The 21,677-nt window shown below is 46.6% G+C and overlaps 2 protein-coding genes across 4 annotated transcripts in view; both read left to right on the top strand.

Moving 5' to 3' along the window:
* Positions 1 to 21,677, top strand: part of LOC130381341 (rab GTPase-activating protein 1) — a 71,568-nt gene that overhangs the window by 29,868 nt on the left and 20,023 nt on the right. For all 3 annotated transcript variants that reach the window (XM_056588870.1, XM_056588869.1, XM_056588872.1), the window contains 4 exons: positions 16,345 to 16,458; positions 19,194 to 19,268; positions 20,235 to 20,360; positions 20,847 to 20,990. In XM_056588870.1, coding sequence (XP_056444845.1) covers positions 16,345 to 16,458; positions 19,194 to 19,268; positions 20,235 to 20,360; positions 20,847 to 20,990 — 459 coding nt within the window. The remainder of the gene's footprint in view (positions 1 to 16,344; positions 16,459 to 19,193; positions 19,269 to 20,234; positions 20,361 to 20,846; positions 20,991 to 21,677) is intronic.
* Positions 5,982 to 11,694, top strand: LOC130381342 (probable G-protein coupled receptor 21). The gene has a single exon (XM_056588873.1). The coding sequence runs from the start codon at positions 7,138 to 7,140 to the stop codon at positions 8,428 to 8,430; it is 1,293 nt and encodes a 430-aa protein (XP_056444848.1). The 5' UTR covers positions 5,982 to 7,137; the 3' UTR covers positions 8,431 to 11,694.

The following is a 21,677-nucleotide window of genomic DNA, read 5'->3' as shown; positions in this document are numbered from 1 at the left end:
CGCAGACACACACATACACTGGCACCCGCACACACATGAAAGAAATACTTAGCTTTGTGTACTTTGTATGTTCTGTGCCTGTTTGTGTTTGCTCAAGCACATTCTGTCCTAGCCGATGAGCGGTGTCCCTCCCACCAACACCCATAGCCCTGTCTGTTCTCCGGTGGGCATCAGCATGTGGATGGGTGGGTTGGTTTGCGGCGGGTGGTGTGTTTGTGTGTGTGTGTGTGTATGCGGGCGGTTGGGGGTAGATGAATGGGGTGGGTGGGTGGACGGTCACGGATGACCTTGTTAATTGAGGTTGCCGGGGCCCTCTGGACGGGAAGTCCTAGTCTGGACGCGATTGTTATCCGTCCAGTGGTAACACATTGAGTCATTAGGGGCCGGGCTGGCCGCGGCCCACATCGTGATACTAGTACCGCCGGGTTGGAGCGAGGCCCAAGCCGCGGCTAATCGCTTTATTGGCGGAGGGCGCTGCAGAGGGGAGGAGCCGTCTGTGGCGTGGGCTCTTTTGTCGCGATGGCTTTGTTGTTGTTCGTTGCACCTCATTAGGTTGGATGTTAAGGAGTCGCTGCGTAGGGGCCTCAGTGCCGTGGTGTCGTTCCGGGCAGGGTTCTGGGTCCGGTTGAACGAGGCTGTCACATGCAGCGTGGTTGAGTTAGTGATGTAATGAAAGGCTGGATATGTATTTGACTTGTTATTGAAACCTTAATCTTGATCTGATTTGCCCGGTGGTTATCTCAACGACAACCCCTGTCCGTAAGGGATCAGGAAATATGATAATCTTATCTTATACTTAGCTAATGACCAATTTACGGCCTTTGCCTTAAGGGGAGGTCGAAGACATGAACCCAAATCTTTCTTTCCTTCAGTGGCATATCTAAACGGCTTCAGACATACTTTTGCATATTGTGTTATTTTGTGTGTGGGTGTGTAAGTTGTTGCTGACCCCGTTGTAGATCTTATTTTCCAAACCATTGACTCCGTGCTGACGTCAGCAGGCCTGACTTGGGCGCATATGTAGAGTGAACCCAGAATGATTTTAGCGATCCCATGCTGATAGGGTGGTGACCAACTGGTGGTAGCCCTGGTGGTGGTGGGATCTGATATGGAGTGGTCTCATAACTACAGACCCTTTTTCAAGGACATTTAGGGTAGCCTGAGGGTTTGGTAATTTGGCTTGGCATTGAAATGGTAGGGAACATTACAAATAGTGTAATGTGTAATGTTTAATAGTTCTGAATTCAGTGATGACAATCTGTAATAAAAAGAAAAAAGGTCATTATTGTTGCATGTTCTTACTTGCAGTAAGGCGTGTGAACCAAATGCACAAATGGGAATATTTAGGGTATTTCTTACACAAGTCGACCTTGTAACATGGTATGATGGGAAGCAATCATGTTTGGCTTTTCTAGCTCAATACTGTCTGAATACAAGGTGCTAACGTTTCGGTCGACGCATTGACACACGGGCGCACACAGTCTTTCACCAGAGCCATCAACACCTGTACTGTTCCGACAGGCCTCGCACACGCAGGATGTAAACACCCTCAGATGTTCTTACGTGCACATCCATCCACGCTGTGTATATAAACACCATCACACACGCAAGGGCTAGCCCCCCACACATGGCTACATGCAGGCTCCCCGCAGAGAGGGGGGAAAACAAATCCTTCTGTCAAATAAACTTGTCTGGTTCCCTGCGTCTCCCGCACGGCGTCCGACCGTGTGTGTGTGTGTGTAACGTTCTCGTGTCCCAAGCTGCAAAGTCTGGTTATTCTTCCCGCTTGTTAATGGAATAGTATGCGATTAAACGCTGCTGGCCCCGATGGGTGCACATCGCTTTCCCCGGGGCTGTTTGTCACCGTGGTGGTGCAGTATGGCGTTCTGCTCCACCGCAGCCCAAGTCCATTTCTGTAGAGGACAGGAGGTCCTGCCGTGACATCGCCATAAAAGACGCATTGGGTTTTAATATGTGACTGTGTGCCCCTAGCGTTTATGAGTAGCCATAGGAACAAACACTCAGGGGTTCTGCCTTGGAATCACACTTTATTTTTTATTCCTGCTAAGAGGAATCAGAGCGATTTAGGGGGTGAGTGTTTTCTTCGAGGTTTGGAGGTATACACGTCTCAAAATAGAGAGTAGAGCTTTGAGAGTGGGTTGCTTTCTCCAGGTGTCGGTCATATAAGCTAATGCGTGTCATGGGTCGCTTTGTCACGCGTACTGCGGAACCAGCGCGGACTGCAGACTGAAGGTAAAGGGGTAATGTAAAGTGTTGTGGACTGCAAATAGGCTCTATTAAATCGAATTATGGCAGAGTGTAACTTGACCTTTGATAGTCATAAGGTCTGGTATTTTGTGGTTGCATAAACCTTGCGAATCACGTGCAAAGAACGGGTAGAAATGGCCTAAATTGGGTACATGTTTCGCTGCCATAACGCTATCGTTCACACAAAAGCCCTTTTGATTTATTTATATTATATACGTGTTATGATTTATAATACAACATGTGTGTGTGTGTGTCTCCTACTGTTCTCTAGCCCTGGCCTGGCTCACGATCTTCATCACCCTCTCTCTCCTTCCTCCACCCCTTTCTATCTCTCTCACCCTTTCTCTCTCCCTCTCTGCTCATCCTTTTTATCCTCACCCTCTATCACTCCTTCGTTCATCCTCTCTCTGACACTCTCTCTCTCTTTCTGTCTCTTTCTCACCTTCTCCTCACTCTTCTCTCTCTCGTCACCCTTCTTTCTCTCGCTATCTCTCTGCCTTTGTCTCTCTGTCTCTCTGTCCTCACCTTCTATCTCTCGCCATCTCTCTATCTCTCTCTCTCTGATTCTCTCTATTTCTGTCTCTCTCCCTCTCCTCACCCTTCTCTCTCTTCTTGGCTCTCCTTACCCTTTCTCTCTCTCTCTCTCCTCGACCATCTTTCTCTCGCCATCTCTCTATTTCTGTCTCTCTCTCTTTCGGTCTCTGTCGGTCTCTTTGTCTCTCTGTCCTCTCCCTCTATCTGTCCCTTCATCCTTTCTCTCTGGCTCACCCACTTCTTTCCTCCTATCGCCCCTCAAAGCCAAGAACCTTCAGATTATCCTCCGTCCTCTTCTCTTCCCCCCTCCCTACCCCCTCATCCAGTGTTGTGTCTATATTAAGCTCCTTGTTTGAGAGTCTACAGTGAGTCTAGATTGTGGGGCAAAAAGGTGTAGCCAGGCATGTGTTTTAGTGTGTGTGTAACTTCTGTCTACCATCACGATATACAAACACAACCAAAAATGCATTGGATTAATTAGACAAATCTAATGTTTTTTTTTAAATCATTAGTATTTATTATTTATTATCAAATAAATATATAGAACGTTCAAGTATAAAAAGTTATTTTAGAAAGGACAGGATAGTAATAGGAATTCAAAAGTGACGCAAACATCTGAATATTTCTAGTTTTCTAGCAATCGTGTGCTACTTTGGTCACATGATTTCCCAGTGTTTAATTAAGATGGATTAATTAAGATTCCTATATGAATATGCATAAACCTGTTTAATTAGTGAGGGTTTGCCATGATGAGTCTTGTTGACTCTGAGAACAGATGTTTACATGGCAGATAGCGGGGGCGGGGGGGGGGGTCTCCTGGTATACCATGTGACCATCACAAGAACCCAGCATCTTTAGTAGAAGCATCTGGAATATACAAAGCAGATGCATATCCAAATGCATATTGACACGTGTAGACACATGTGTGGATGCTTAAGCTACCGTCAAGTAACGCGGATGAGGGCATGTCCGTGCTCACTACAACTTGTTTTAGGGTTTAGATGAAGTGCTTAATATATATAGAGGCCGTCCCAAAATAACATTGGGTCACGCATGTCAGAAGTGTCACGCTACATGTTTAAGTGTCTCTGAGTTCATGGGATGATTGCAGTTGTAGCATTTACACGCAGACACACGCTGGAACTGTCTCGGGGGTGCACACGCACAAACACACTAACACTAACACACACACTGGCACAAATGCACACAGGCTGGCGGACACACACAAACAAACACACACACGCAGGCGAACACACACACAGATGCAGACACTGGCAAGCCCACTGGCGAACACACACACACTCACACACACTGCCGGATTCACACACACACTGGCGCACTCACAGACACTGGACACACACACACACACACACACACACACACACACACACACACACACACACACACACACACACACACACACACACACACACACACACACACACACAGAAACACAGAAACACACACACACACAGAAACACACACACAGAAACACACACACAGAAACGGACCGTGTGCACGTACAATCACTCGCTCTGCACATGCATTCATACCCTGGCACACTTGCACGTGGATTAACAAGGTTAAACACAAAGTACTGTTTTAAAATCTAAAAAGTCCCTGGAGGAAAGTGGAGCTGTTTGTATAGAACTACCGATTACGTAAGGGCCATTGTTAGACATGGGTTATGTTGTTTACAGCGGGGGGGGGTGTAGCGCACGCTTACACAATTTTGAGCACGCCACTGTTTAACAAACATATTCCCGCTGTATGAATAGTATTGTTATTATTATGGTAAAGTTGCCATGGGGACCTTCCTGCACTGGCTGGAGGCTACACGAAAATGTTTTGTATGAGGTCCCTTCTTATCGCTCGGAGCGGAGCCTTGTGTAATCCACTGTGGACAAACTCTGTTGGAAGTCAACTCGCATCTCTTGTAACAAGCCCCACGATATCAACTCATTGGGCAAGTCCAGTAACATGTTGTCTTTGTTGGGATCCAAACTCATAACCAATGTCAGAACCCGGTTTTATAACCCTGGTAAACTGTAAAACATGTCCCGAACAGGGGGCCCCAATGTCCACTTCAGGGAACGCCTAATCTAATATTCTCTACATGCATGTCTGGTCCTTTCTCAGAAGGAGCGCGACCAGTATGATTTGTCATGTGGTGCGTTTGGATACGGTCGATGTGCTGTCCAGGTCTTTGTGACTGAGCTTTGTGGACCCAAAACAAACAAATGTTGAGGAGTTTGAGTAGCTTGGTAAGACAGAGACACTGCCGTCGCTTTGCCTCTTAATCATACAGTGCTACAGTAAATATTATAGATTTAATAGTTAGTTACCAGGTTCTCAATCACTATATCTGCTGAAATGCCATCGACACTGCGTTTACATTCCTGAGGAAATAAAGGGCACCCTTTTATTTATTATAAAATGGTTGTTGAGAGCAAGTCATCTCTGGTCTTCATTGAATAAGACAAAGTAACAGATTTGTGTATTGAGTGTATGAGCTGATTTTTCTCTCCAGTCCATGCTTATCTGTTTTGAGTCAGTGTTGACTTAGGACAGAATGTTTAGAGAGCTGATACAGTACGCTATCCTGGCTTTGATTAAAGACCTCAAACAATTATTTAGATTAATAGCTCAAATATTTTAAATGTTTGACGGCAGACGTGTGTGTGTGTGTGTGTGTGTGTGTGTGTGTGTGTGTGTGTGTGTGTGTGTGTGTGTGTGTGTGTGTGTGTGTGTGTGTGTGTGTGTGTGTGTGTGTGTGTGTGTGTGTGTGTGTGTGTGTGTGAGAGAGACTGAGAGTGTGTGAGGGAGACTGTGGGGGGGGTTGTGTGTGAATGTGGGGGAGTGTATGTGTGACCGTGGAGGTGTGCGACTCTTGAGGGTGTGTGGGAGTGTGAATGTGAGGCTGTGTTTGACTGTGGTGGTCAGACACACACCCGCATGTTGTGTCGGTGTGCTTGTCCTGTTTGAGTAATGTGCTGTTTACGTGTGCCTAGCATTGTGGATGGACACAGTTCAACAACCTTTTAAAACAACCAATATGTAACTGCCAGCAATTTTCAAGTGTATTATGTATGTGATTGTGGACAGAGGCTGTGGGCGTGGCCTGTGTGCGACAGAGGGGAGGAGAAGGGTGGAGAGGGAGGGAGAGGGGCGGTCTTACGCCCTCAGAGCTTGCCATTGGTTACAGCTACAGAGGAGAGGGAAGGACCCTTTATGCCACCGCTTCCTGAGAACGAGAGAGAGAGAGAGGCAGAGAGAGCGAGGATAAATGAACACAGGGGGGTGTTCTCCCAGCATTAGTCTGCCTGGCTCCCTCACGTTCCCTGCCCACATTGTGAACTGCTTCTCTGGTAAGATCCCAGCCGAGGTGTGTGTGTGGTTGTTCCTGTGTGTGTGTGTGCTGGTAGGGGTGGGTGTGTGTGTGTGTGTGTGTGTGTGGGAGAGCGCATGTTTGTCTGTGCGCGGGTCTTCCACCAACATCGGTCACCCTCTGCGCTGCCTTCATCCTCTCCTCCTCCTCATCGTCTCGTCTGCCCTCCCTCGTGATGAGAGATGCCCAAGCAGACTCAGAGAGGCAAGGACGGCACAACGCACCAGAGACTAGAGGAGTAACGAGGACGCGGAGAAGGACCCCCGAGAGAGAGGGATGCTAAGGACCCCCCCCCAACCATGGAGCGGTACCCGGGAAGCCATTAATGCGCTGCTGATAGCATTATTGACCGCTTCACATAACAGTCGGTGCCAATGGATTACGCAATGATGTACGTTCACTGGAAGCTATTGTTGGGACTGTGCCGACTGTAGTCTCAGTGAGCAGCCTCGCTCTCCTTGTCCCCCCCGCAGCAGATGTTGAAGCCTTTTCTCATTGACTTTTATAAGGAACCGAGGACAGAACGTTTCTGTGTGCCCAGCGGACCCAAATCTGGCCCACGTATTCGGTTTTGTCCCTTTTTTATGTGACTTTGGACTTTGCGAGCCGATGGACATTTAACCTTGCGGAGAAGGGGAAGGTTGTAATCAGAATGCGTGTTTTACTCGGGAAGACTGTTGCGTACATGTGTGATCACCTGCACTGTTTTGACTGCCTTTGTCGGCCGGGGAAGGGATTCTAAGAGGCTTCCACCTATGAACCCCCACCTTTGAAGTGGCAGAGGATTCCACCTCTCACCATGGAGCCACAGCAGGAGTCTTTATGTTGTCAATGAAGCCACGCAGCCCGTCGGCATAAGCTCCAACCCACCAGCGGGACAAACGCAAGCGGGTCCCCCTTCGACACCCTACAGGGGGTCCTCCCGTCGACGCGTCCCCCGACCCAAAATGATGAACTCCACCCTGGATCCATCGAACCTAAGCGCCGCCATTTCCGACCTGTTCAACTCCTCGGCCCCGTTCTGCCTGCTGGAGGTAGGCTACGCCACCGTCTTCAACACCTGCATCCTGGAAGTGTCCATCATCCTTCTCCTCGCCGTGCTGATCATCTGTGGCAACCTGGTGGTGATCTTCGTGTTCCACTGCGCCCCGCTGCTGAGCCAGCACACCACCAGCGCCTTCATCCAGACCATGGCCTACGCCGACCTACTGGTGGGGGTGAGCTGCCTCATCCCCTCCCTGTCCCTCCTGCACCGCCTCCAGGGCTTCGACGCCAAGCTCACCTGTCAGGTGTTTGGCTACATCGTGTCGGTGCTGAAGTCGGTGTCCATGGCGTCGCTGGCGTGCGTGAGCGTGGACCGCTACATCGCCATCACGCAGCCGCTCACGTACGCCTCGCTGGTCACGCCGTGGCGCGTGCGCTGCTGCATCGCCGTCATCTGGCTGTACTCGGCCCTGATCTTCCTGCCGTCCTTCCTGGGCTGGGGCAAGCCGTGTTACCACGGCGACGTGGTCAGGTGGTGCGCGGTGGAGTGGCGGACGCAGCCGGCGTTCACCACCTTCATCGTGGCGTTCCTCTACGCCCCCGCCGCGCTGACGGTCTGCTTCACCTACGCCAACATCTTCAAGATCTGCCGGCAGCACACGCGGGAGATCAGCGAGCGGCACGCGCGCTACCGGCCCCAGCAGCTGCAGGGGCTGGCGTCTGTGGCGTCTGTGGGGTCGGTGGGGTCGGTGGCCGTGTACAAGGACTGCAGCAGTGTGGTAGAGCAAGGCCAGCTAGCCCATTTACCACAGCAACAAAGACTGCAGCAACATCCACCTCCACCGCCGCCGCCGCCACCGCAGCCCTCGGCGGCCCCCTACCCGGACAAGCGTTACGCGGTGGTGCTGTTCCGCATCACCAGCGTCTTCTACATCCTGTGGCTGCCTTACATCCTGTACTTCCTCCTGGAGAGCGGGGGGATCTATCAGCACGCCGCCGCCTCCTTCCTCACCACCTGGCTGGCCATCAGCAACAGCTTCTGTAACTGTCTCATCTACAGCCTGTCGAACTCTGCCTTCCGCAAGGGCCTCAAGCGCCTCTGCTCCTTCTGCGTGCAGCGCAGCGTGGCGGGCAGCCGGCTTGGCAGCAGGAACACCAAAAAGACCTGCTTCGGGCCCTCCGAGCAAGGCAGCAGAGGACCCGGCTACGGATACGGTCACGGGGAGATAAAAATGGGAACGACCTGTCACGTTTAAGGACTGAGTCACAGAATGAGCTCGGGGAATTAAAAGGCATTTGAAATCGTTTTGAGGTTGCTTGAAGCATTTTCTCGCGTGTGTCTTCCTCTTGTCGGGGCTAGACCGTGCCGTTAGACAGATGAGCACAGGGATTAAATGATGTTGCAGTCGTTTCTACCCGGTCTTTATGTATTTCGTGGCCTGCGCTTGGCCAGAAGGGAACAGGGAGAGCCAGACAGAGGTAGGAGAGAGCGCAGGACTAGGGAGGTGATCGGATCAGGGATTTTGAACAGGGCTCGATGCAGGAGACTCTTGTGCGTTTGAGACAAGACGGGGGTTCACAAAGCAAGGGATCACTTGTTTTATGAAGGTGGATGAGCCTTTTGAAGTATCCTGGAGGAATGGTGTAGAAATGTCAAAGTCGTCTTTATTGTTTTTGCTGTAATGAAAGGTAAAACCTTATCTAGCTAAAGTACACATACACAGGAAGAGCAGAATGTGAAGTTTGTGGAACCTAGGCCAGATTTGTGTAATGTGTTCTGAGCATTCAAAACAGGAATGTTAAGAATGAATGGAAAATATGTGTTATTTAAACTCGACGGCTCGTTTTAAGGAAGATTTAATGGATGTTAGAGTTGGTCTTTAGGAAAAACAAACTCTTAAATTCAATGTTGTTCTTACCCGCAGGGTGTTTAAAATACTCAAGTAATTTATGAGACATGAAATTCATGTTTGTGTTTGAGTAGGCGTATGGGTATGTACCCATATTTGACTTGGTGAAATGAGACATTCATTGTTTGCTATAGCATCAGCTTAACGGAACATGTGTCCAGACCAAGATGATTTCACGTTTTACGTCCCTTGTTCCCTAACCTGTTTGTACGATGGCGTTTTTGGAAACATTCTGCGCTTATGAAATATCAAGTGGGAAATTATCTGATGAAAGACTATTAAATGTAGGGTGAACCACGACACTAGTTTACATGCATCTCCTCATTATAATATTTGCAGTGGGGTTTGGTATAATTAGGTTTATTTATTTCCTGAATCGTGTATTGTCGGTCAAATGTTTAATTCTCTTGGGTCCACTTCAACCACACATTATCAACCAAATAGGTTCCGAACTCTCTGACTGGAACCCTTGCTTTTCACTTTGTTATTGGCTCAGAGAGAAAACCTGACCATTACCCAGTGACTGGTATTGAATTCTATAATGTCTCAGTTGCGCGCCCTTGCACTCTTGCATCTCGTCGGTAGCCTGATGTTTTGTGATTGCATAACTGTGCCAGCAGTGAAGGCCACGCACATAATTACAAACGCATACATAGGAGAAACAGGCAACCAGGCAAGCAAACGCAACCAAGCACACAGCAGCAGTTTCCACTGTGTTTTGTGTCTTTCGTTATCCAACAAGAATATACATTCGGAAATATACATTTCAGAAAATAATTGCATTTATTTGGCACTTTTGGAAAGATAATTTTTCTCATAAGCTATTATAATCATTCTTCTTATTGATACTGGTACTCACTTTATTTGTGCATAGATTCCTACTTTCTTTTTTTTTCTACCAAAGAGAGTGTGATAGGTGTTATTGGGATATGGTCGTATATTCTGATAATTGAGTTATATTTATGAAATGAATGATGACAATTCTGAAGAGCATTGAGATGAGATTGTAACAGACTTTATATCAGTCCAATTCACTGTCCTGGTCCCTTGTCTTTGTTATTGAATTGCGGCAATGTTGAAATAAAATGTGCTACATGAATACATTTTTTCTTTGACTTTAGAGATGCCCCATTACTGCCTTTTATATAATTCCCATGATAAGCCAATACAGTTGCCATGGCAGCATGGAGATCAATTATTTGAATTAGGTGGAGATTAGTTTGATTAATGCTTCAGTGACGGCTGTATATAAATCGCTGAATTAATTTTGTTCTGCATTCGGTTTACAATTATCCAAGTGCATGTAAATAAACTATTGTATATTTAAGAGTTGGCAAATGTATTTATTTGAGTAATTTAACATTGGGACCCCGTTTTGGCTTATTACAAATTAGGCGCAACGATTCGCACACAAAGACATTTGGTTTCACTGTTGTCCCTCACAGATGGAAACCTGTGTGTTTGTGCATCCGAATATAAACTTAACGGGGGGCGTCCTTCCACATGCGTGTGGAAGTGCGAGCTTGCACTGAACGGTTTGTTCTGGATGGTGTCCACAGTCCCCCCCTAGTCATCGTTATCACCTTACCCATGGTTTGCACAGACCCTTGCATCATGTGTGTGTGTGAGCGAGTGGGTTCCCATGATGTGCACAAAGGCATGCAGGAAGGTGTAGGTACCACGCGTCGGGTGTTCCTACGTTACTTTGTAAGACAAACGTTACCCTGCTGTCGACTTTGAACTGTTAAGGATTCATCTTTCGGAGGAGCACTGCCAAATATTAAGCCTCTTAGCCTATTACCTGTCCTACTTGGTCCTAGCCTTTGCTATACTTTCTTGTACGAAAAATGAGTTGAAGTATTTTTGTTCCATTCAAGCAGGTGATTAGAAAAAGTACAGCTTTAAGTAACCGGGGAGGAGAGTGTTGTGGTTACTCAGAGCATGTTTGTTCATTCCCGTTTAAACAGTGCAATCGGGCATCGCAGCTGCTCAACTTGATGTGTGTATGATAATTGCTATTTCAACATGTGTTATTTTGTTGTGATGAGGTGCCCTCCCACCACTTGATCGAGTCTGTTCAATAAAACATTCCCTTTCCAAGGGTGGTTAATGGTCCAATTCTTCCCTGACGAGCAACCGGGGCTATGCTGAATCGATGATGGAGTTGGCTGCTGCACAACTGCGCACACACACGTACACATTCGCACGCACGTGCTCCTCGAGCACGGGACAATTATTTAATCTGTGTAATTGACTCCATGGGTCTTCAGAGCCACTAGTCTTCAGACCGTGAGACAAAGCGCCGCTGGGCGGCTGGGTTTTGCAGAGGGGAGATGAACGGGGGGCAATGGGTTTTGAAAAATGCAAAGCTTTAATATGCTTCGTTAAACAGACTACCTGTTTAAAAATCTTCAATCATTTATTCATTCTACTCTGCAAAAGTTGACACACCAAACATTTCCCTGTATCATCATGTTTACACACTCTTTGCTTCCTGCACTGCAATTGGTTCGGCTGTACGATGTACAGAACAATCAGTGCCATGCGAAACACAGACTGTGCAGAGATAGAAAACACATGCAGGCAGGAACAAATACCACCCACATAACCTCAAGCACCACAGAGTGGGGTTGCGGGGGGGAGGAGAAAACAGCCGGAGCGTTCTGTTATCAGACATGCAATCTGTATTGGATTTTCTCCTGTGTGTTTTCTAAAGGCTGTAAATAGACCCAGCCTGTCTACACTAATGACAGGCTCATGACCCAGCAGTACTAGGAAACACACAGTACTGTGACTTAAGGAGGAGGTCAAGCACTCTAAACCTTTGGCTTGTGAATGTCCCCCGGTGAAGGGTGCGGTTTATGGATCGTCTCAATGTTGAACATGATTAACACTAGAGCTACATTAGTGTGGTTTAAGACCACCATGGTGAGTATGGTTAAGCCATGGTCTCGTGTGTCTGGCTTCTTCTGTATCCTGTTGCCTCTGAGCAAGGCACTTCACCAATGATTAGATGTGTTCGAGTTTGCTAGGTCTGTATCCCCGACCACCCAAAACCTGTGTGTGTGTGTGTGTGTGTGTGTGTGTGTGTGTGTGTGTGTGTGTGTGTGTGTGTGTGTGTGTGTGTGTGTGTGTGTGTGTGTGTGTGTGTGTGTGTGTGTGTGTGTGTGTGTGTGTAAGAGAAACTGCCCTACAATACAAGTGCTTTCATTCCATAAACTCTTTATCGTTTCTGCTGGTGCGATTACAAGCATTTCTGTGGTCAATATTAGATCTGAAGTCTGTGGTTACATAGTGTCTCTTAAAAATCGGCATGGTAACTTTTCATACACACATCCTGTAATCACAATGTATTCAAACTTGAAGTGTGTGTGTGTGTATGAGAACGGAGACAAAGTTCAAACCAATCCCTAATGCTACTGTGAAGTACCTTGTTTCCCTATCAACCCTATCTGTAACCCAGGCCCAGTGATTTGCTCACCGCTAAGATTGAAAGCAAATATACAGAGAATATCAGGAACGCACGTCGTGTACTTGTGAACCCCCGAGCGGGCGTGCACATCCAACGAGCGAGATGGTTCTGGCTGTGCGTTTGGGATCCATTCCCTAGTGACTCCGTCTCTCAGGTCCGAAAGGTTTTGAGGCAGGGTTGAGATGATGTCAGGGAGGGCAATATAATAAACGTAAAACTTATTTTTCATATTATTATTTTTCAAGCACATTATTATTATACTCTCTATTATTAGGTTCAAATAAGTAGTAAGAACTAAAACCATTAGCCATTTTTTATAAAAAAAAAGAAGGGAAACCCAAAGGGGGCCTGTGGGTTGTGGGCAGCACCTCCACACCACACACTCTCCTGGTGGCTTAACTACTTTCCTAAATCTATTTTAGATTAACATTCCAGCAGACACGCTGGACAGCTGGTATTTCTGTCCCAGGGTAAACAATTAGCAGCGAAAATTTATATCCAACCCTGGGTGCGAGTGTATTGTGAGCCCCAGAAGGGACACGGTAAGAACAACAGAATGCCATGTCAGCCATTGTGTGGAGTCAGAGTGCAGCGTGGAGCAGAACAATGGAGGAAAAAAGAGCCGCTGGAGCTTCCCACGGAAGAGCCTCTCACATGCCCTGGCTCGGTACCACAGAGAGAGAGAGAGAGAGTTCACCCCCTCGCCCACTCACTCATTCACTCATAGGGTATCCCTCTTTATCTCTGTATCTGGCTCTCCTTTTATTGTCTCTCTGTCTGGGATTCTTAGTCTGTCTCCCAATCCTCAATCGATCCAAATGGGTTGTGCCGATTTTTTTCTGAATTTAAGTTTCATGTTCTTCAATTATGTTGTATTAATCTCTCCCTCACACACACCCACACACACAGACACACACACACACACACACACACACACACACACACACACACACACACACACACACACACACACACACACACACACACACACACACACACACACACACACACACACACACACACACACACACTTCCCTTCCCCATTCTGAGTCTGGGTGTTTGCTCGCCCTGCTCTCACGCGACCCTCTCGTGACGAGCCCCTTCTTAATGGTTGGACAGACGAACGGACGTACACCCATAGCGGGGTTATGTCAGTAGTCTTTGTCCGAGCACTCAGCACTCCAGATAAGTGTGCTACTAAGTGGTGCAGGGAGTGTAAACAAGGATCCTTATCAAGTCCCCTCTCTGGTCAGGAATAGCACCAAAGCTCATAGCAACGTGCTACGCTGTATGCGGCATGCATAGAGACTGTAGCATCATCGTAAACCGTTGTCACGGTAAAGGCCCTGTCAGGACCCCTTCTCGGATAGTTTGGATTCAGGAAACATAAACGACAGCTTAGGGGTCCCTCGGCCAATTTGGAGCTTTTATTTGTGGAAAGAACTTCCTGTTGCTTTTATACACTTCCTGATTCTCTTATTGTGTGTTGGTTGGGCCGTTAGGTTCAGCCTTAACCACCTTCAAGAGAGCACGGCTGCTATAACAAAATATACAAGTGTGGACCTGGTTGAATTTAATAGTTTCAACGCCAATAATCACAATTTTCCCTTCACTATATTGGCATCCAGCCAAATGAACTGCATGAACTGAAATCATTTGTGTGTGTGTGTGTGTGTGTGTGTGTGTGTGTGTGTGTGTGTGTGTGTGTGTGTGTGTGTGTGTGTGTGTGTGTGTGTGTGTGTGTGTGTGTGTGTGTGTGTGTGTGTGTGTGTGTGTATATGTGTGTGCGCCTGCGCTGCATAACTTATTCAGGAGTTTTCTCTGTTCCAAAAAACCACCATTAATAATGAAGTGAAGGGTGATTAGTCTTTGAAAAATCAAGGCTTGCTAAGAGTGTATTTACTGACGAGAGAGGGATTCCATGGGTGTGTTTGACCATGTGAATATATGCATGGCATGCACAAAGGGTATTTTATTAGCTAAGACATGTTAGTACCGCTGTATAACACAATCAAGGTTAACATTTTTTTCTGTAAATACTAAAATGCTGTAGTGCAACGTGGGAATTCCCTGACTTCATCCGGCCCCTCTCTATAGTGTGCAGCACTATAGAGGCCGTATGACTTAATAACATTAACCCGGCTAAGATAAAGAAAGCATCATAAACAAGGTCCGGTTGCACACTGTATCCCTCCACACCCCGAGACAGCCGGTCGCTTTGAGGAGAGATGGAGAGACGGCGCACCACCAGGATACAACATACAGCTATCAGAGCTCAACCAAAGGAGAGAGGGAGGAGGAGGCAGAGGGAGAGGGGGGGAGGGAGGGAGGGAGGGAGGAGAGGGAGAGCAAGAGGGAGGGGAGGGAGGGAAAGTGAGAGGAAGTGGAGGTAGAGGGAGTTGGAGTGAAGGTGAAGAGAGTGGAGGAGGGAGGGAGAGGGAGTGGAGGAGAGAGGCAGTGGAAGAGAGAGGCAAAAGGAGGCGAGAGGGGAAGAAGAGAGGGAGTGGAGAAGAGAGGTGGTAGAGGGGCTGGAGGGAGAGTAGGAGGAGGAGGAGTTTGTTGGAGGTAGAGATCGAGGGAGAGGTTGAGGGGGATGGGAGTAGAGACCGGGTGGAGTGAGAGGAGGTCTTTTTGAAAAGGCCAATATTGTAAGATGGACTTTGTTCTTCCCTCTTATTTGTCTGAGGTCGCAGCACATGAGGGGCTTTCTGTCACATACACACACACACACACACACACACACACACACACACACACACACACACACACACACACACACACACACACACACACACACACACACACACACACACACACACACACACACACACACACACACACACACACACACACACACACACACAGTGATTTCCTGCTCTATTTATTCCACTCGCTGTCTCATCTTTAATGATTCATGTTGGGCTATTTTATTGTCTTTAAGCCACTTCGATGTGGAGCTAGGTGCAGCTAATGCAGCTGGCCCACTGGAAGAAGTACTATAACCTACGGTGCTTGAGACATGATTATGCTTGTGTATGGGTATAATTAACAGATATGAATTTCAAGCAATGCTATCTTTATTCTGCAGATTACATTTTTCTACCTGAAGGTGGATTTCAATTTTTGTCCCGATTTATGGCGTGACTGGATGAACAAATTATTTCAGATCATCATTCATGAATAACTAGTCCTAGTCGGTACTGAACAGTGCTGTACAGTGTGTTGTGGTGCACCATTTCAATGTATTGAAATGGTGTCATTTGGATATACGTGTTGCTGCATCATAGTTTATATTCAGCTTGTACTGACGATTGTTCATACTTGTTGGTGTAATAGACTAGCAGGTATATGGGTAAAGGATCCTATCCGACAACCCCACCACTTGCCTAGTCTTCCACTACAGTTCTAGGCAGGATACAGACACTGACCCCTGCTGGACAAGAGTGAATGTGCGAGTTCAGTAAACATTGTCATGCCTTGCGTTATCATATCAGTAATATGTTATAGTGGTCAATTCTCAATTGATCCACAATTTAGGTTTCCTGTTTGAGACAGTTATATTGTATTTACATATCTTTCTTTTTTCCCTTCCTCTCCCTCTCCCCTCCCTCTCCCTCGCCCACCCTCCTCTCTCTCCCTCTCCCTCTTTCCCTCTGTCTCTCCTTCCTCTGCATATCTCTATCTCCTTCCTCTCCCCCTCTCTCTCTCCTCCCTCTCCCTCTCACCCCCTCCTCTCTCTCTACCTCTCTCTCTCTTTCTCTCTCTGTCCCTCTGTGTCTCTCTCCCAGGAGTCTCCTCAGGACAGTGCCATAACGAGAGACATCAACAGGACGTTCCCGGCCCACGACTACTTCAAAGACACCGGTGGAGACGGACAGGACTCTCTCTACAAGATCTGCAAGGTTGGGGCATGAGCCGTTGTACAACATCTGGTTCGTTTAGGAGACGACATGGGATGGAGTTGACGGTTTGAGTGGTTTTATCTGGACATTTTAAAACGATGGTTAACTGTTCATTTACTATTATAAACCAATAGTTAGCCTCTGATTTCATATTTTAAAACTATTATTGGCCTCTTTTACTACTGTAAAACAATAGTAAGCAGGTAATTTACTATTATCTACCGATAGTTAGCAGGTCATTTATTAGTGTAAAACATTTGTTAACAGATCATTGATTACTGTAAATAAATAGTAAGCAGGTCATTTACTATTATAAAACAATAGTTACCAGGCCATTTATTAGTATAAAACAATAGTTACCAGGCCATTTATTAGTATAAAACAATAGTTACCAGGCCATTTATTAGTATAAAACAATAGTTACAAGGCCATTTATTAGTATAAAACAATAGTTAGCAGGTGATTTATTAGTATAAAACAGAAGTTAGCAGGTCATTTATTAGTATAAAGCGATAGTTAGCAGGTCATTTATTACTCTAAAACAATAGTCAGTGTGATAAAACAATGGTAAACAACAACCAATCTGCATGTGAAATGAAGACGCGTGTTTCCCAGAATGTAGCAGCAGTGGGGGGGAATGGGTCACCTTGGTGACAGTTGGGCTCATGACAAAGTGTGGCAGCGCGCTGAGCGCCGCTAGCCGCTGCTAGCCGCTAGCCGCTGCGTTCATCAATTAACTGAATAACTCTCCTGTTTCGAGACACGGTTCATCAGGTTCAGCTCACACTCACTGCCTGCTGCCATGCTAGGAAATCGCTACTACCGCACACACACACACACACACACACACACACACACACACACACACACACACACACACACACACACACACACACACACACACACACACACACAAATATGAACTTCATATACATAAACACACACAAATATGAACTGATACACACATACACTTCGGTGTGTACATTGAATGAACTTATCCAATCCCTTAATTGATTATGTTGTGTGCAATTTTCTGTCATTAACTTTAAAATGTGTAGAATGAGTTGTAATGAGACATTACATCAGCTCATGCACATTATGCTTCATGATTTTAATAGGCAAGACGTTTTATTATCCACACAGATCCTTTCAACACACGCACACCTCAACACCCACACAAACACACACACACACACACCCTTTTTAACACACGCACACACACTTTCAACACGCACTTTCCAACACTCACACACACTCTCCAACACACACTTGTCAGCAGGTAATCCCTTGGGGAAGTTGGGTGACGTGGCGCTCCAAATTGTGTTTAATTTCCATCTCATTCATAATGGAGCTCAAGTGAGCCGGGCTATTAATCTGGGGCCAGACAGCCACCTCCTCAGGTGCTTTCTGCGGCGCAGCGCGGTGCCCCCTGTTGGTGTGTGTGGGGATTGATCCTCCAATCCCTGCTTCACTCCCCGCTGTGATCGTCTCACCAATCAAACGCTTAATGAATCATCTGAATTATGAGGGCAGACGAGCGCTGTGTGTGAAAAGGGGTGTTTCACCTTCTTTCTCTTCACGTGTGTTTCATATCGCTCGAGGCAGCGTCTATAGGCGCATAATTGTCTAACAGCGAACACAAACATTGCCAGCAGTAGTAACAGTAGAAAAGTATGTGAAGGTTTCAAATCAACAGCGTGTAGACTGGCCACTAGGGAAACACGCTTATTCAAATATTTTTCTTCGGTAGCAAAACAACAAAACGGGGAACAACGTGTAACCACCCCTTTCAGTTTTTGGTTTCTGGCCCAGTCTCTATGGCGTCTCCCTCCGGGGTATTATGTATGACCTATGAACTATGTTTGATCCCAGCCCTTACCCTTTTCCTCGTGGCTCTCACCCAGGTATGTCCAACACAGTCCATTACGCCTGCTTCAGCAGTGTGACCACTACAGTACAGTGTGACGACTACAGTACAGTGTGACCACTACAGCACAGTGTGACCACTAAGGATGGGTATTCCCACGGATTTCCCAAAACACAGCTTTTGGCCATGATATTTTATATTATATTATATTATATTATACAATTAATATATATATTACAGTGCTCCGGGAATCTGCAACAATCCCGTTCTCCCCCGTTTTGTGATTCAGGGAGTAAACACTGATAGGCTGTCAAGATCAAACATCAAGCGAATTTCGCGGGAAAGTTCAAATATTTTTAATATTTAAAGTGTTTACGCGAGTAAATTTACGTCAACGCAATCCTTCATCCATTTGCGCCGCCTGCTTGGCTGACAAGAGACACACCCCTCTCACGTGGCCACTTCACGCATCTACGGGAAAATGCAAACAATAAAAGATCGATCATGGGATTTTATTCATCAATATCGAAGCATTCAAATTAAGATAGATTTTAATCAGAAAATCATTTTCAATATTATATGAACCCAGCCCTTGCGTCCACTGCAGCCCAGTGTGTCCACTACAGCTGTTAACAAAGAGGAATCTTTTAAAGTCCTTTTCTTTCAGTTTGTTTTGCTTTGATTTGTGTATGGCTTTGTCTGTAGTCAATTGTCATTGTTTTATTCGCTGACAAAGCCATGTGATAACGAGGACGTAATCGTGAAATTATCGATTTAAAACTATACTCCACATTGGTGTCCAGATTTCATTTGAATGAATTCATTGTCAAAATGAGATGTTCACTTTATGTCCGTCTCTCTACTTCAGGCCTACTCTGTCTATGACGAGGAGATCGGATACTGCCAGGGACAGTCATTCCTGGCTGCTGTGTTGCTGCTTCATGTGAGTACGCACGCACGTACTAACGCACGCACGCACACACACACAGATACACACACCCACACGCGAGCACACCCACACAACCTCCTGCTGCCTCATCAGTCAACAACACACGTTCAACACACCACACTGCGCAACACATTCCCTAAGGGCAAGGACAAACACTGCTGGGCCAGTGAGCATAAAAACATATTCCACCTTATATGACTTCTACTCAGCCACATACTTAAATGCACAAGTAGTGGAAAACTCGCAGTTAGTTCACCTCAAGTTTAACTATCAACACACTCCCCGCTGCTTGTAAAGTGGGCATTGATTTATGTAGAGTGTAGACGGCAGCGACCTCGGTTGCTAACATTCGCCCTCATGTTTTCCTTCAGTGATGAATTGTAGTCCATTGAAATATTGTGCTACATATGAGGTGACATTTAACTTTAAATATTAGTTTGGTTTTCATCCGACTTTAAGCAGACACTAGTGAGGAGCTAACCTTGCTCCGTTGCTATTGAAAAACCCACAACGTATGAACACTTACCTGCAGCAACCTGAGAAAACTGAAACTATGGTTACTGCTCCACGCTGCCACCTAGTGGAGGAATAGCGATCTTATCCATGTTATATATTTGTAGTATGCATACATTACCCCGCTTTCTCTTGGTAGATCTTAACTGTGAATGCTCTTCTGTGACCCTTTCCTTGCCTGGGTGCTGCTTGAATAAATGTTTTAGATGAATACATTTGTTTCTTTCTTTCTTCTTTACAGCCTTCCTTACGTAGCTAGCTATCTGTCTATTCTTTGTCCATTTGTCCATAAATAAAGGCGTCTTATTTTGAACCAGCAGGGATGACCAAAAGAATATTTCTAAATTATTTGTTTTGTGTGTGTGTGTGTCTGTGTCTGTGTGTGTGGTTGCGTGTGCGTGCGTGCGGGCGGGCGTGCGTGCGTACATCTGTCTGTCCATGTTGTAGATGCCAGAGGAGCAGGCCTTCAGTGTTCTGGTGAAGATCATGTTTGACTACGGCCTCCGGGACCTCTTCAAACAGAACTTTGAAGATCTCCACTGCAAATTCTTCCAGCTGGAGAGACTAATGCAGGTGTGTGTGTGTGTGTGTGTGTGTGTGTGTGTGTGTGTGTGTGTGTGTGTGTGTGTGTGTGTGTGTTTGTGTGTGGGGGGGTGCGCATGTGCACAGTGCTCTGCGACACCGGTCATGTTTTTCAAGTGAGTCCGATTTTAATGGTGTTGAATGACCCCTCCCAAATAGCTTGTGATCATCAGTCGCTCCATTTACCCCATGAACTCCTTGATGCTGTTTTTTAGCAAACCCTCCTTTTCTACATTACCATCGCCTTCTTCGTTCTTCCGTCTCAATCCCATTTTATACCTCGGCTCTCGCCTCTGTCCTCCTCCTGTCTGTCTCTTTCCTCCCCCTGTCTCTCTGTCCATTCTCTTATCTCTCTCTCTCTCTCTCTCTCTCTCTCTCTCTCTCTCTCTCTCTCTCTCTCTCTCTCTCTCTCTCTCTCTCTCTCTCTCTCTCTCTCTCTCAATCCTGTATGACCTTGATGTCTCTCGCCCGTGGTAGGAGTACCTTCCGGACCTGTACAGCCACTTCCTGAACGTGGGTCTGGAGGCCCACATGTACGCCTCCCAGTGGTTCCTCACCCTCTTCACGGCCAAGTTCCCGCTCTACATGGTCTTCCACATCATCGACCTGCTGCTCTGTGAGGTGGGCCCCTTGCAACACATCCCTCACCCAGAGCTGCTGCGTTCTGCATGAATGTTGTTCCTGATGTTACTGTCAGCCCCACTAGGAGGCATTCTTCTCCATCTGCTGGAGCAGCGGTGTGAGCAATGCATTCTGGGTACCCCATGAATGATTTATTATGCTGTTGGATGGATCTGTTTCTGGATAACTTCAGATGACACTTATAAAACTTCCCTGAGTTGCGTTGAAGCCTGGTATTGTTGCCAGAGGTGTCTCAAATGTATCACCAGAGGGTCTGAATCCTACCTGGCCCTCATCTCTCTGGGAAGCCCTTGTGTTGGGACATTGTTTCCTCGATCAACGTGCAGTTGACCTCACACAACACTTAAACATGGTCGTTGTACAGACTATATTCAAGTAACACAAACACTCTTGGCCTGTCTCCATCTGAGATTATATCAAACAGGCTGACCGGCCTCATGACCGGCCTCAGCGTGACAGACGTACAGTTGCAGATAAAGACTTCTAAACTATCCATGTGTCCTTGGTGAAAGCAGTCGATGTGACCACCTTAGGGCGCGATCGATCTTATGAGTGACACGTGCATTCTGAAATGCAATCAAACGTCCCTGATGATATGGCCAGCCATACCCCACTCCCAATAACACCTTCTCATAAGGAGTTTATTTAACAGTCTGGTCGTGAAAG

Source organism: Gadus chalcogrammus, chromosome 4, assembly GCF_026213295.1.
Source record: "Gadus chalcogrammus isolate NIFS_2021 chromosome 4, NIFS_Gcha_1.0, whole genome shotgun sequence".
Taxonomy (NCBI): domain Eukaryota; kingdom Metazoa; phylum Chordata; class Actinopteri; order Gadiformes; family Gadidae; genus Gadus; species Gadus chalcogrammus.
The sequence above is the reverse complement of the archived record's forward strand: the minus strand, read 5'-3'. Positions and strand labels throughout refer to the sequence as shown.

Coding starts and splice junctions, on each gene's coding strand:
- LOC130381342 (XM_056588873.1), top strand. CDS start 7,138: ATGATGAACTCCACCCTGGATCCATCGAACCTAAGCGCCGCCATTTCC.